General features: G+C 40.1%; 1 protein-coding gene across 12 annotated transcripts in view; it reads right to left on the reverse strand.

Moving 5' to 3' along the window:
- Nucleotides 1-285, reverse strand: part of LOC147620327 (uncharacterized) — a 108,395-nt gene extending 108,110 nt beyond the window's left edge. For all 12 annotated transcript variants that reach the window (XR_015261776.1, XR_015261777.1, XM_086772538.1 and 9 more), the window contains exon 1: nucleotides 69-285. Coding sequence is in view for 10 of the 12 variants with exons in the window: in XM_086772538.1 (XP_086628664.1) it covers nucleotides 69-73 (5 nt within the window). In the remaining 2 variants the exon portion in view is untranslated. The remainder of the gene's footprint in view (nucleotides 1-68) is intronic.
- Nucleotides 286-13,238: the final 12,953 nt, after the last annotated feature.

Genomic DNA, 13,238 nt, shown 5'->3' on the forward strand with positions numbered 1-13,238 from the left:
AGGTTAAACTGTTTTCAAAGCTCGGACTATCTGCCCTCGTGTTTGTCTTTTGACATTATAATGAATACCTCATGTTGATGATGCTAAAAAATGAGCTTTTCCATCTGGAGCAGATCAAGACGAGGTGCCCTGGATTGCTTGTCCTAATCACACTGATTAAATGTTAATTACCCTCTCTTCGATTCGGAGTTTTGATCCCCTGTCTCTCTCTCGTTTCCATAACACGCGGCGCTCCCGCGCACTCATGAGTTAGTTTGAAATGATCTTTTCTTTTTTGACTCTCAAAACTCCTTTCATGTTTTTTTTTTCATGGCAAGACCAGGATTTATTGATTTTCTTTTTTCATGTAAAGGTGTTAGTGTTGATTTTTTGACAGGGAGGTATGCCCTTCATGAAATATTTTGATGACGGATTAAAAACTTACGAGCTTTTAGCGCATGCTTTATCCATGTACGAACTACACATTTTTTATCATTGGCATCAACATAGTTAATGAAACTAAAATAGTAAAATACTTCTACTAAATTCTACTAAAAATTGTACTGCAAACTTTTGTATATATGTAGAATGTGTGAACAAAATATAAATCCTTAACAAATAGAAAATACAATCAACATGTTTAAAAAACTTGGGCCATGAAATAAAGTTACATGGACTTTAACTCCGTTTACTCAAAAATGAGGAAGACATAACCGTGAAAGACCTCAAAGCATAATTTTCTAAGGGCATTCCACAAAATCATACATCATACATCATGCCTTCCTTTGCATTATTCCAAATCTCGAAGTTCGATCCCATTCAACATTGTCTAACTGTGGCCCTGACAATCTTAATTGTTAGCTTGGTTCGCATCACATCCTTTATCATGTTCTGCTTTGAAAATCCCCTCACATGCCACTATGCTAGCCAAGATGACAAGAATTGCTTGCCATAATTTTAACATGTTGGGAAAGCTATCGTGCCAATCTCTCATCTTGCAAAAGGTTCCCCATGCGTCTTGCATAGTAAATCCCTCACAATTTAAATATAAAGTGTCACCAAATGTAAGCAACTCTAGTTCACATACCTTTTCATCAATCAACAGGAATGAGGTATCCTTGCACTAAAGATGCTACAAAAGTTTATCAAGCCATCGGTGTGCATTTCCTTCTCTTGTGATTTCATCTTGAGCATAATAACAAGGACTAAACAACTTTGCTCCGTTAAATAGTGGGAGATCAAGAAAACAAGCATTCAACCCATCCACAAGTGACTGAATATAGTCTTTGGTCAATACACAGAACTCTCAATGGATTCATCTATACATGACCTAGCATTTGTGGCCTCATTGGACTTAGCTACCCCATCTTTCTTTTCTTTCATTTTGGAAATATGTTTCAAACCTAGGTCATGATGATGCACAGTACAATTTTTATCCTTCATTTTTAAATATCCGAATGTTGCACATTTCAAGAATTGTGAAAGATATATTGTTTCTTATGCAAAAGCTTCTCGTAAAAAAGAGCTCTTTAATTTATTGATGATAACATCAATTGCACTACAGATAGAAGTCAAGTTCACAATATCTTCTTACATTTTGAAACTCGAGAAGTTCAACTCTGTTGAAATTTGAGCATAATGATGAGCTAGGGTGGATCAAACACTAGAATCAGCATAATTAACAAAGTGATTAGCAAGTGATTAAGACGTAATTAGTGAATAATTAGCACATAGATTAATGTAGGCATGGATACTCAAAAACCAGCAAATTCTCATTAGGGCTATGCCTCAATTTATAGTGTTTACATCAAGCATCAAATCCCATTGATTTCTCCATGATTCACTCCCTGAATATCTCCACCTTTTGCCTGATTCTCTCCACCTCTTCTCTTTTCCCTGAATATCTCCCAGAATAACTCCACACTCCTAAATTCCCTCATGCTACCCATTATTCTCTCCCAGTAGATTCTCCTAACCTTTTCACAGGTTCTTTCACAATTACATCTCCTCTTTTACAGCCTCTATCCAAGAGCTTGTTCCCACACACACCCTTTTCACTTGTATATTTCAACACCTCCCCTCAAGTGAATAATCCTAGTACACCTAGACCCTATACCAAGTTTGCCACCCATTACTTGGTAGTCCGCGACCAGTGTCTACTCCTCCCCTCAAGTTATCTCAGCACACCTGGACCCTGTATCAAGTTTCTTTCTTACTTGACAGTCCGTGACCAGTGCCTCAAGTCCCTAAACTCCATAGTCCTTGACACTCTCTCTCTCTATGTGTCCAAGGCTACTATAAGTGCCCGCGACCTTGACTAAAGTGCTCACACATACATCTACCACGTGGCCTACATCATCGGTGGCTCAGAGGTGGTTTTACTTTATTGGGGCAGGTTACATTGGGTTGTGGGTTCTCTCTCTCTCTCTCTCTCTCTCTCTCAGAGATTTTCACATGGCTCCTCACTCTTTGGAGCCTCACATCTTCTCTTTTCTTCAGTCTTCTTCTCGTGGCAGCATCGCTCCACGCGTCCGTCTCTTCTTCCAGTCTTCTCGGGGCAGCTTCTCTTCTTGTGGCATCTTCTCTTCTCGTGTCCATGTCTTCCTTCAGGTCTTCTTCTCGGTGTGGATCCTCTTCTTGGGAAGAGATATTCTTCTTCTTTCATGGCTGGGGCCATGAGCTTGTCCGTCAGGTCATTTTGCTCCATGTGAGCAACATGTTTCAATGTTTTGCTGACAGTTCCTTTGGGCTTTTTATGTTTATTTTGTATCATTATGCAATGCAAACCCAAATTTATGCGGAAGGTCTTACCTCTTGCCTTTATCTGGACAAGGGCAGTGTCTGTTCCCATTTTTACACTGATAAAATGTGCCCAATACATAATGCGTATAGCATTCATTCTCATGCACATTCCAAATGCAACTCTGGCTGTGAATAATCTTGAATTTGAGTGAGATTTACAGGCATTAACCAAGGGTTAAATGCAAAATGATGATTTTCACAATTTTATCAGCACAATTTTCCCAGAAATTACACTAAATTGAGAGTAACCAATTTGTACGGGATGGTTGGAGTATCAAACCAACTCCGATTTGAAATCTGAAGTTATAGGGATCTGTATCAGATACCTAATGGTTAATTTGAACCCTCAATTGCACCAAAGTACAGTGATTAGTACTGATTAATCACTGATTAGCAAATTAATGCTCTGGTTTGTGTGCAGAAAACAGAGTATGCGGGGAGCCCAGATCTGGTGCCTTCCACTTCAAATGAGCTCAAATGCTTTGAAAGGCATCAATAGCAATGAGTCTAGTAGAGGATTAAGCCAAGAAACACAAGATTTGACCAAATAATGAAAGCTTAATCTCTGTTTTACCAAAGTCACCTGCAGATTTGATGAAGAGCTTTGATCTTTCTGTAGACTTGATGAAATTGATTTCTGTCTTCACCAGCTTGTAGAGCATGCTTGATTACCCCTTGGGCTAGGAGGAATTGAAGTAATTTGATTGGAGCCAAGAGAAATCTGCAGTTTGCTTCAGAAAAAACGCGCCGGTTCAAACGTCGATTTTCGCTTCATTTCTGCGCGGTTTGCTACGCCGTCTTGATAGGCTTGAAGCCAAAGACCTAAGCTAGCTTGTGTAAGAATCTTATGCCCTAATTTTGAGTGTGCTAGATGCTAGAGACCCTCCACTGGCTGGGGGTGAAGGGGAAGAGTGAAAACTCACTAAAAACTGATTTTTTTTGCTAATTATCTTACTAATCCTGATTAATTCACTAATGGGCTCATAAATCTGGTTGATTCTAGGCATGGCTCTGATACCATGTTGAAATTTGAGCATAATGATGAGCTAGGGTGGATCAAACACTAGAATCAGCATAATTAACAAAGTGATTAGCAAGTGATTAAGACGTAATTAGTGAATAATTAGCACATAGATTAATGTAGGCATGGATACTCAAAAACCAGCAAATTCTCATTAGGGCTATGCCTCAATTTATAGTGTTTACATCAAGCATCAAATCCCATTGATTTCTCCATGATTCACTCCCTGAATATCTCCACCTTTTGCCTGATTCTCTCCACCTCTTCTCTTTTCCCTGAATATCTCCCAGAATAACTCCACACTCCTAAATTCCCTCATGCTACCCATTATTCTCTCCCAGTAGATTCTCCTAACCTTTTCACAGGTTCTTTCACAATTACATCTCCTCTTTTACAGCCTCTATCCAAGAGCTTGTTCCCACACACACCCTTTTCACTTGTATATTTCAACAAACTCTATCAACACATCTGCAAGCACATACAAACAAAATTGCACACTGAAATCCTTGCCTTGTCATACCATTCATATTGGTGGAAATGCACATCTCTCTGAGAGCAAGAGCGAGCAAGTACAAATCAAGTGCTATCGTCCAAGATGGTGTTTGCCAAAGTCTGCCTTCTTAGTGATCCAGCGTTTATCTTCCACCATCATATGGTACACTTGATTTGTTGTATGATGGACAATGTCTTGAGGCATTCTCAGTGATGTTCTATACCCTATTAGCCTTCTCAGTGATCCAGCGCCCGCTTATCTTCCACCACCATCATATGGTAAAGTTGATTTGTTGTATGTTAGACAATGTCTAGGGCTTTCTAAATGCCCAATCTAACCAAGGTTGTTGATCCTCCAACTGAGGAATATCACCAAACGGTGTAAGACCTGCCCTCACCTTCTCCCATAACTATAAGCAAGCAAAAGCAAATCATAGAAGCAACGTGCAAGGAGAGAGGAACTTGACGTATTGAGCTTTGGAGGATACCACGTGCTTCTAAAGCAAGCTACCACATGTACATGGTGTCAATTGTCAAGGCTCTAAAAAAGTATGGAATTTTGAGAAGCTCGATGTTTTAATGTGCACAAAATGTCAGAAGCCACATAGTGTTAAGCCTCAAACTCGCTAGCTTACATTACTAGAAGTGTGGAATTTGCTTGCCTTTCTACTCCTTCCATCTAAGCTATTTCCATAGAAATTTCATGAGACACACCACCAAATGTTGTAACCAACGACTTTGGACCTAATAATATGCTAACACCTTGCAATGCTTTCAATGGAAGGAAAGATGGAGATTGCCATGAGTTGGACTCTACTAAAATTTAGTGATGGTAGGGTGCATACTATCCCTGTCAAGCAACAAGCTTTTGCCATGGATGTAGTCAATGCCAATGCGCTTTGGATGCTTCTCGTGAAGATGTTCACACTAATAATATATCCCATGCTATTAGACACCACGTCCATCCTTGCTAATACTTGATTAAAACCCTGACACATATCCTAGACCTTAAATCCATTTAAAGCCAAAAAGAGAAAACGTAGAGTAACAGTAAAGTTGCAGTGTTACGCTCTTGAAAGAATTGCGCTCTCTTACAACATGCCACTCAAAGATAGAACAAAAACTATTTACTTCTATTTGATGTCAAGGGCTTCATACTATAGACTTGTGTATGAAATATTGGGTTTCAAAAATTGGTAAGTTCAACCTTCTAAGCTTATGAAGCTAAAAGTTTGATTGAAGCTTTAATACATAATTGGAACCTAATGTACTTTTTATGCTTTAGTACTCACTTGGGCCTTATCTTTTTGTAGAGATGTGTGCAAGGATGCTTCCACATGCAAATCATGAGGATGCTTCCACATGCAAATCAAGATACAAATAGAGCTATTGAGTCATATCATGCTACTTTAAAGTCTCATTTCTTATGTGGCAAGAAGTACATATGGGGACGTAGAATTGATTGGCTTTTGCACAAACTTATGACGGCGTGTTTGTCGTATTTCTGGTATATAGATGAGGCAAAGAAGGGTGGCTTTCTCACAAATAAAGCCATAAAAAGATTGATTGAGCATTCACTAGAAAGAGCTCAAAGCATCCCAGATGGAAATGTACTATTTTTTAATGAAGGCACAAGGGTTATGGCAAAGGTAAAAAGTCAATCCTCGGGCGCCAAGATCCATTACATTGTGTATAATGGCGATTGTGCTTGGGGTTGTTGTAATTGTGGATGGGCAATGAAGGGCAATATGTGTAAGCACCAAGTAAAGGTCATGCTACTAAAGGGTCTTAATTTAAATACTATTATTGGTAAGTGTTTGGAGTTGTATGAAAATGGCCATGACACATGTATTGGCTCAAATTGTATTTCTGTCACATAGCATTGAGAATGTAGACCATTCTCAACAAGGTACTCAAGAGCCAAATGCAAAGAAGCCTAATGCGGCAGATTGCTATGAGCACATTGTACACATGGTGGAAGGAAAACCAAGCTTACAAGCACATTTTGATGCCTTAATGCAAAGGTTATTGCTTCAAATGCAAGAGGTGCAAGCAAGGGACAAGCATGGAGCATTGCATCCTGCTGAGAATTTTCAAATTGTACAAGATGGTTTTGAAAATTCTATACAATAAGCAAGACCATTCATTGAGCATCCTCTTGCGAGAAAAGCATATACAGAAAATAGTGCTCTTCCTTTTCCACGGCCCGTAGCTATTAAAAAACGCTCCATGCAAGCAACTTTGGATGCCAAAGCTTTGGATGGGGATGCAGAGTGATCATTGTAGCTAGTGACATGAAACACTTGGGCTTAATTTTGTTCTTCATTATGCTTATGTTAGTGCTTTTTATCAAGTAGCTTCCTTTTAATGGATATGAACTTTTTTGAACCATGTATAGCATTGATGCATGTTGATCAGAAAGTCTTTCTTATAAAAAGCACCTTGGCGATTGTGTATTATGCTAATTATGAATGTGGGCATGTGAACGAGACTCAATTGATTGTGTATTATGCCGATTGTGTATGTGGGCATGTGAACGAGACTTAATTGGGTATTACTAAATATTTTGTTAATCGCAATAACCTTGGCGAGCATTCATTAATTTGCGGGGACTATGTGGGCATGTGAATGCACGCTTTTGAGGCTCTTTTTTTTCTCTGTTTGGAGTGTATACGATAGAGCATTGAGAGAGCAGGGGAGGCAAGAGAGTTTTGAATTTTTTATTCTTTAGTTTTGGGCGGACAAAAAAGCATTTTTTTAATGAGTTGTGGGCTTTTTTTCCTCTTTAAAAGAAAAGAGGTGTACAGCTAGGCATGGTAGGTATGGAGCATTCGAGGAACAGATGGGTGCTGAGGTGGTGAGAGGGTTGGTTCTGCTGAGCTAGCTTGCTGAGCTGGCAAGAGAGGTGAGCCTGGCTGAGTGGGGGTCCAGGTGAAAAGTGTTTCATGCACTCCCCCGGTACACGACAAGGGGGAGCACATGAAATATATCCCCAGCCCATTATAACATGGCCATAGGGCCACTCTAGATGTTTTTTAGCATGTTTAAATGGCCCTAGGGCTAGTCTAACATGCTGGCGGCTCCGTATTCAACAATAAATTCCATGGGAAACACAACATTATACATGGCAAAATGGCACAAGGGCCATTCTAGCATGGACTTAGGGCCATTATAACATGGCTCTAGGGCCACTCTAGATGTGTTTTAGCATGTTTAAATGGCCCTAGGGCTAGTCTAACATGCTCGCGGCTCTGTACTCAACGATATATCGAGGGTAGATGTGGGCTATAAGAGGATCAATATACCAATCTACCCATAGTGGCCTTCTTGTTAGCAGGTAGAGATCCATCGGGTTTCCGCTAGTTGTACCACGCACTTGATATTAGTATTTCTAGCAATGCACTATTCTTGCGACTAGTACTACTATTTGCATTGCTAGAAGAGCCACTTTAGCATCGTTAGTAGTACTACTTTTTTTTTGGGGAGAAAGGTAATTATATTATTATATAAACACTGGAAGGCTTTACAAAAAGTTCAAGAGACCGTCGGCGCCAGGTTGAGCTCGAGAGACTATTCCAACTCTTTTACATTACAATTTAACAGCTTGCATAACATATCCCATCTATCATCATCCACACAAAAGAAGATTGCCTCCAAGACACATGATAACCAAGTTGCATGCTCATGTGCGTGTGTGCTTTTTCATGCTGCCGTCAACAGCCAGTAGGTTCTGAAACGAGCACCTCATGCATGGGACTTCAACACCTTACCACTAGGCTGTGTCTTGGACTTGTTGGTCATTTCTATCTTCTCTCCATTAAATTGCGGCCATTATATATTGTCTCCAACCGCTTGAAGAGAACCTTTCCCAATCACTAGTGGTCTAGCCTCCAAGAGAACCTTTCCCAATCACTAGTAGGGCATAATTTAGCAAGTAAAAGGGTGTAAACAACAATTATAGGAATTTTGGTGTGCATGATTATTTTTACGTACGCGAGCTTCACGGCAACTAGACTAATTAAAAACTAATTACCGCCTAGGCCCTAGAATGAAAGCAAACTTGAACAACACCTTTCCAACAAGAAGCTTCTGTACCTTTTGCTTTTCTCATTATTTTCGCATTTCGGAAAAGCTTCTCTGCCTTTTGTTTTTCCCAGTTTTCAAGACCGGAGCCATGAACCACTCGACCATTCACATTGCACGTTGGAAAAGCTTCTATGCTTTTTGCTTTTCACATGACGATATATACCGTTAGAGAGAGCGAGAGAGCCTACACAAAGAAGAGAGAGAAACTAGACAAAAACAGAACAGCCAGAAAGAGAGAGAGAGAGAGCAAGAGGACACCCAAGCACTCACACAAAGAGAGAGACACAGAGAGAGAGAGAGAGAGAGAGAGAGATCAGAGTATGATGCCAAGCATGAGCACAGAAAAGAGATTGGGAATGTGGCTGATGGAGGAGGCTCCTCCAACTGTGAAGCAGGCCATAGCCGCGCTGCTGCCGAGCTCGTGGGCGGTCGAGAAAAGGAAGGAGAATGGCGAGGGGCATGTGCTTTTAGTGGACCTGGTGCAGCACCACTTTTTCGAGTACGCCGTTTCCAGCGACAATTTGCTTTACATCCAGCTGCTCCTTGCTTGGGACCTCGTCGACGAAGTGCGCTTGCAAACCCTACGCGTCGACCGGGACGGCGGCGTTCTCCGCGTGCCGTTGGATGATTTCTGCCGAGATTATCTTCCCTTGCTGCGCTCGGCAAGCGGAAATGCGAAGCTTACTCTCGAGACGATCGATTATCATGAAATAACTCGCCGCAATAGAGCAGGATGGAAAGGAGAAGCTTATGATGAAGAAGTCAAGAAGCAAGGAGAAGAAGAAGAAGGGTACAGTTATAATGAGGAGAAGGAGGAGGCAGTGCTTCTCCTTCCTAGAAGGGGTGCTTCACTATTGAAATTTAGCTAGTATGATAACATGATAAGGTGCATCAACTGCATCTCCAGAGGTATGGAAAGCAAGAAGGGACGTATATTGTGCTGCTTCTTGTCATGAGCAGTGATTGGAATAGGGACTCTCACCTGCCTATTCTTCCTATAATCTTTACAAAACATGAGAGCTTAGACGTAGTGGAGAGCTTTTAGAGTTCTGATAGCTACTTCATAATCTCCAGTAAAAAACACTACATTTTAACGTCTACAGTACTACATATTAGGCTGGTAGCTCAAAATTCTGTAAAGTCTACTAAACGGTAATTTAATCACCTACAATTCTACCAATCTCTCTCTCTCTCTCTCTCTCTCTCACACACACACACACACACACACACACACACACACAAGGTGCTGTCCTTGTCTCCTTTCTCTTAGTATAAATTATAATGTATGCATGGGTGCCGGCCTACTACAAAAACGTGAACCTTGAAACTACACGGATAAAAGATTGATGCACTAAAATACGTACAATGCAAAACCACAAACGAATGTCTGCTAGGTTAAAGATTTGCTTACACCTAGGTTAAATATTTCCTTATAGCCAACGCAGTATGGTCTCAATTGTGCGTGCGTAGTGGAGTGTGTGGGTTCGATTCTGTCACTGTGCTTGCTACAAACTTATTACTAAGACAAGGCAGGTTTGTGTGAAATCTTTCACTTGTTTATTAAAGCGTCAAAAAAATACACTAAGAAGATGAGAAATGGCCAACATAATGATAAAACTGTTGCACTTATAGGTATCACAATAATAAGGGGATTGTTACTTTCTGGTTGTTGGTATTGGTATTCTATGGCGGTGCTTAAAGAGCAATATAAGCTCAAGCTTTAGAGTATTCCACTTCTTTCTCATGTTCTGGCTTCTTGTGTTGATTGGCTGGTTCCCTTGAGCATTGATGACAGGTGTGTCTTTTCTCATTGGTGGTGGCCCAGGCAAACACCCTTTTGGGCGCCTTGCTCTAAGAATGTTTATTTAATGTTGGTTCATTAGGCTCAATGGATTTGTAGGTTTAACAAGTAGTGGAATATACAATGGTGTGCTGCTTTTTGGAGCCAGTTCCTTTCTAATTGTTGGGCTGTTAAGACGCCTCTGATGCCTCTGTGAACTATAGATTTTTTATATGAAAAGTTTTGGCTAGGGCTCTACTTCTAGGAATCAGGCTCCACAATTTTGGGAATGTCATTCGGAAACTCTGGGTGGTGCACGGCTAATTCGGAGACATTTCATCATTTATTTTTGGGCTGCCTAGAGAATGCTACCTTCTATTATATGGCTACAATGTCAGCCATTGCATGTTCCAAAGTTGAGGGAGTTTAAGATTATGTTGCTAAGAATTTGATTAACCTGCTTGATTCTAGGGGCTTTGCCCTCTGCTTAGAATGTTATAAGGGGAAGAGTGCACTCACTAGTTGTTGGCTACGATCCCCTCTGCTTAGAATGTTATAGGGAGGGAGGACTCTTGTATGAAGCCTGGTACTTTGGTGGTGTTGGACTATTCGAAACTTGGACTTTTTGGTTGACTAAAGTGTGATGCTTGGACTCGAGGGATGAATCGTTAGTTTGTTGGGTTGCTTTTGGTTTCTATTGGCCCCATTTTTTGTATGCTATATACATATGCATTCTTTTTCATAAGATACTTCTCTTTTCCCGTTTGAAATCAAGCTTGTTCAACGTGAAGCTGGAGGACTCCTCCGTGGACGCTTGTCACAAGAGGGCCGATACTCATTGTAGAAAAAGGTCCAGGTGTACTGTTGTGGCTCACTTACATTTGTTAAGGCTTCTTGAGGCACATGATGTTGGGCAGGTGGATGAAAATTGAGGCCCGGTTCACACCATGATGGTGCAAGTGGAGGCATTTTTGTGTTACTTCCAAGTTCCGGGTGAAAGTGACAAGTGATAGGAGCTATTGCTACCCCCTAGGTCATACATGAGGACATCAAGATGCACATAAAGTACGTCCGCCGCCGCCCGTGAGTGTGAATTACGCTACCACTGGAAGCTGATTGTTGCAGAAAGTGAAGATATGTAGAAGTGTATGTGACTAGGAATCGTTTAGAGAAGTAAAAGTGGACACAAGATTTGCTTCATGCTCATAAGAGTTCTTTACACTTAATATACATTTGCCACTGTGCTTCTTCCTTTCCATATTGAGGTGGTAGTCATAAACATGATCTTGCTTGCATGACTAGGAATCGTTTAGAGAAGTAAAAGTGGACACAAGATTTGCTTTATGCTCATAAGAGTGCTTTAAACTTAATATACATTTGCCACCGTGCTTCTTCCTTTCCATATCAAGGTGGTAGTCATAATTAACATGATTTTTCTTGCATGTATACAAAGATTAATGTGATCATCTTATAATGTCATCAGATTTTATGACCATATAGTGTATGGTTGAAGCTCTTAAGATCTCATAAGGCTATACATGAGCTCATGATCTTTCTTAAGATCTCATAATTGATGTAAGAGATCATATAATTCATGTAAGAGATCTTGAGATAATCAAAGATAAGATTACCTAAGACCCACCAGAACCTAAGTTGAGAACTAAGAGGTCATATAACTCATGTAAGATCTCATATAATTTCAGAAACTCGTGTTAGAAAAATCTAATGAGATCATAAGACCCACAAGACTTCCTACAAGCCCATAGGATCACATACGCGTTGAGAAGAGCTCATAGAACTTGTACGTCTCACATGTCAAGGTAATCTCACATGCACGAGATGATGGGAAGAAGATTTTGACAGTGTGTGTGTGCTTAGACGTGCTCTTTCACATGTGGATGTGATCTTGGAAGCTCTTATGAGCTTATAGGATGAGATGAAAGTTCTTTGTTCATCATATGAGATAATAAATGGGTAGTGTATTTTTTTAAAGCTAACAAATGGGTAGTTATTTATTTTTTGAGGTAATAAATGGGTAGTGTATTTTTTTTTGATATAGTTTCTTATGTGAAAGTGTATGTGACTAGGAATCATGTAGAGAAGTAAAAGTGGACCCAAGAGCTGCTTCATGCTCATAAGAGTTCTTTAAACTTAATATACATTCACTGCTATGCTTCTTCCTTTCCATGTTGAGGTGGTAGTCATAAACATGAATTTACTTGCATATATACAACTTAGATTAATGTGATAATCTTATAATGTTTAAGATTTGATTTTATGACCACATAGTGTCTGCTGCGCTGGTAGAAGCTCTTAAGATCTCATAAGCCCATATATGAGCTCACAGAATTTCTTAGATCAATGTGATCATCTTATAATGTCTAAGATCAGCATTTATGTACAGTAAAAACTCTAAACAATCTTGTTAGAGATGTAATGAGATTATAAGACCCATAGAACTTAGCAATAAACTTGGTGGCTCTTTATGCAATCAACTTAAGATTTTATGACCACATATGGTGTATGGTAGAAGCTCTTAAGATCTCATAAGACCATACATGACATACCCATGCTTTATGCTTAGGGCCTATGCATATGGCTTTATGCATAAGAGACAATGCATGGGCTCAATGCGTAGGCTCTATACGTAAGCTTTATGCATAAAGCTTTTATGAAAAGCTACATATGAATGTTTTATGCTTCGAAAAATTGACTCTTATGCATGTATTTGGGTTGGGTTATATGTATAGGCAATGTCGATCAACCTAGTTGTCACAAATTTGCTCAATAGCATCAACCAACAATATGGGTAGTAGGCATGGACTCAGTTCTCACATACACAGGTATGTTTTGGCATCCCTTTTCACATACAAGGAGTTTATCCTTTATGCATTTTTTAAGTCAATTAGTTTAATCATATATGCAAGCTAACATACCATAAGGCCAATCGACTCCATGTGGCCAATCATCTCCATGGGGATAGTCCACTCCTTTGGTAGGCATAGGTCTGAGTGGTGTAGGCCCATCACGCTATGGGTGTGATGAGCCTATATCGCCAACATCGACTAGACCCACCCC

Source organism: Cibotium barometz, chromosome 32 (assembly GCF_041138505.1).
Source record: "Cibotium barometz isolate CiBa-2024 chromosome 32, ASM4113850v1, whole genome shotgun sequence".
In the NCBI taxonomy this organism is placed as follows: Eukaryota; Viridiplantae; Streptophyta; class Polypodiopsida; order Cyatheales; family Cibotiaceae; genus Cibotium; species Cibotium barometz.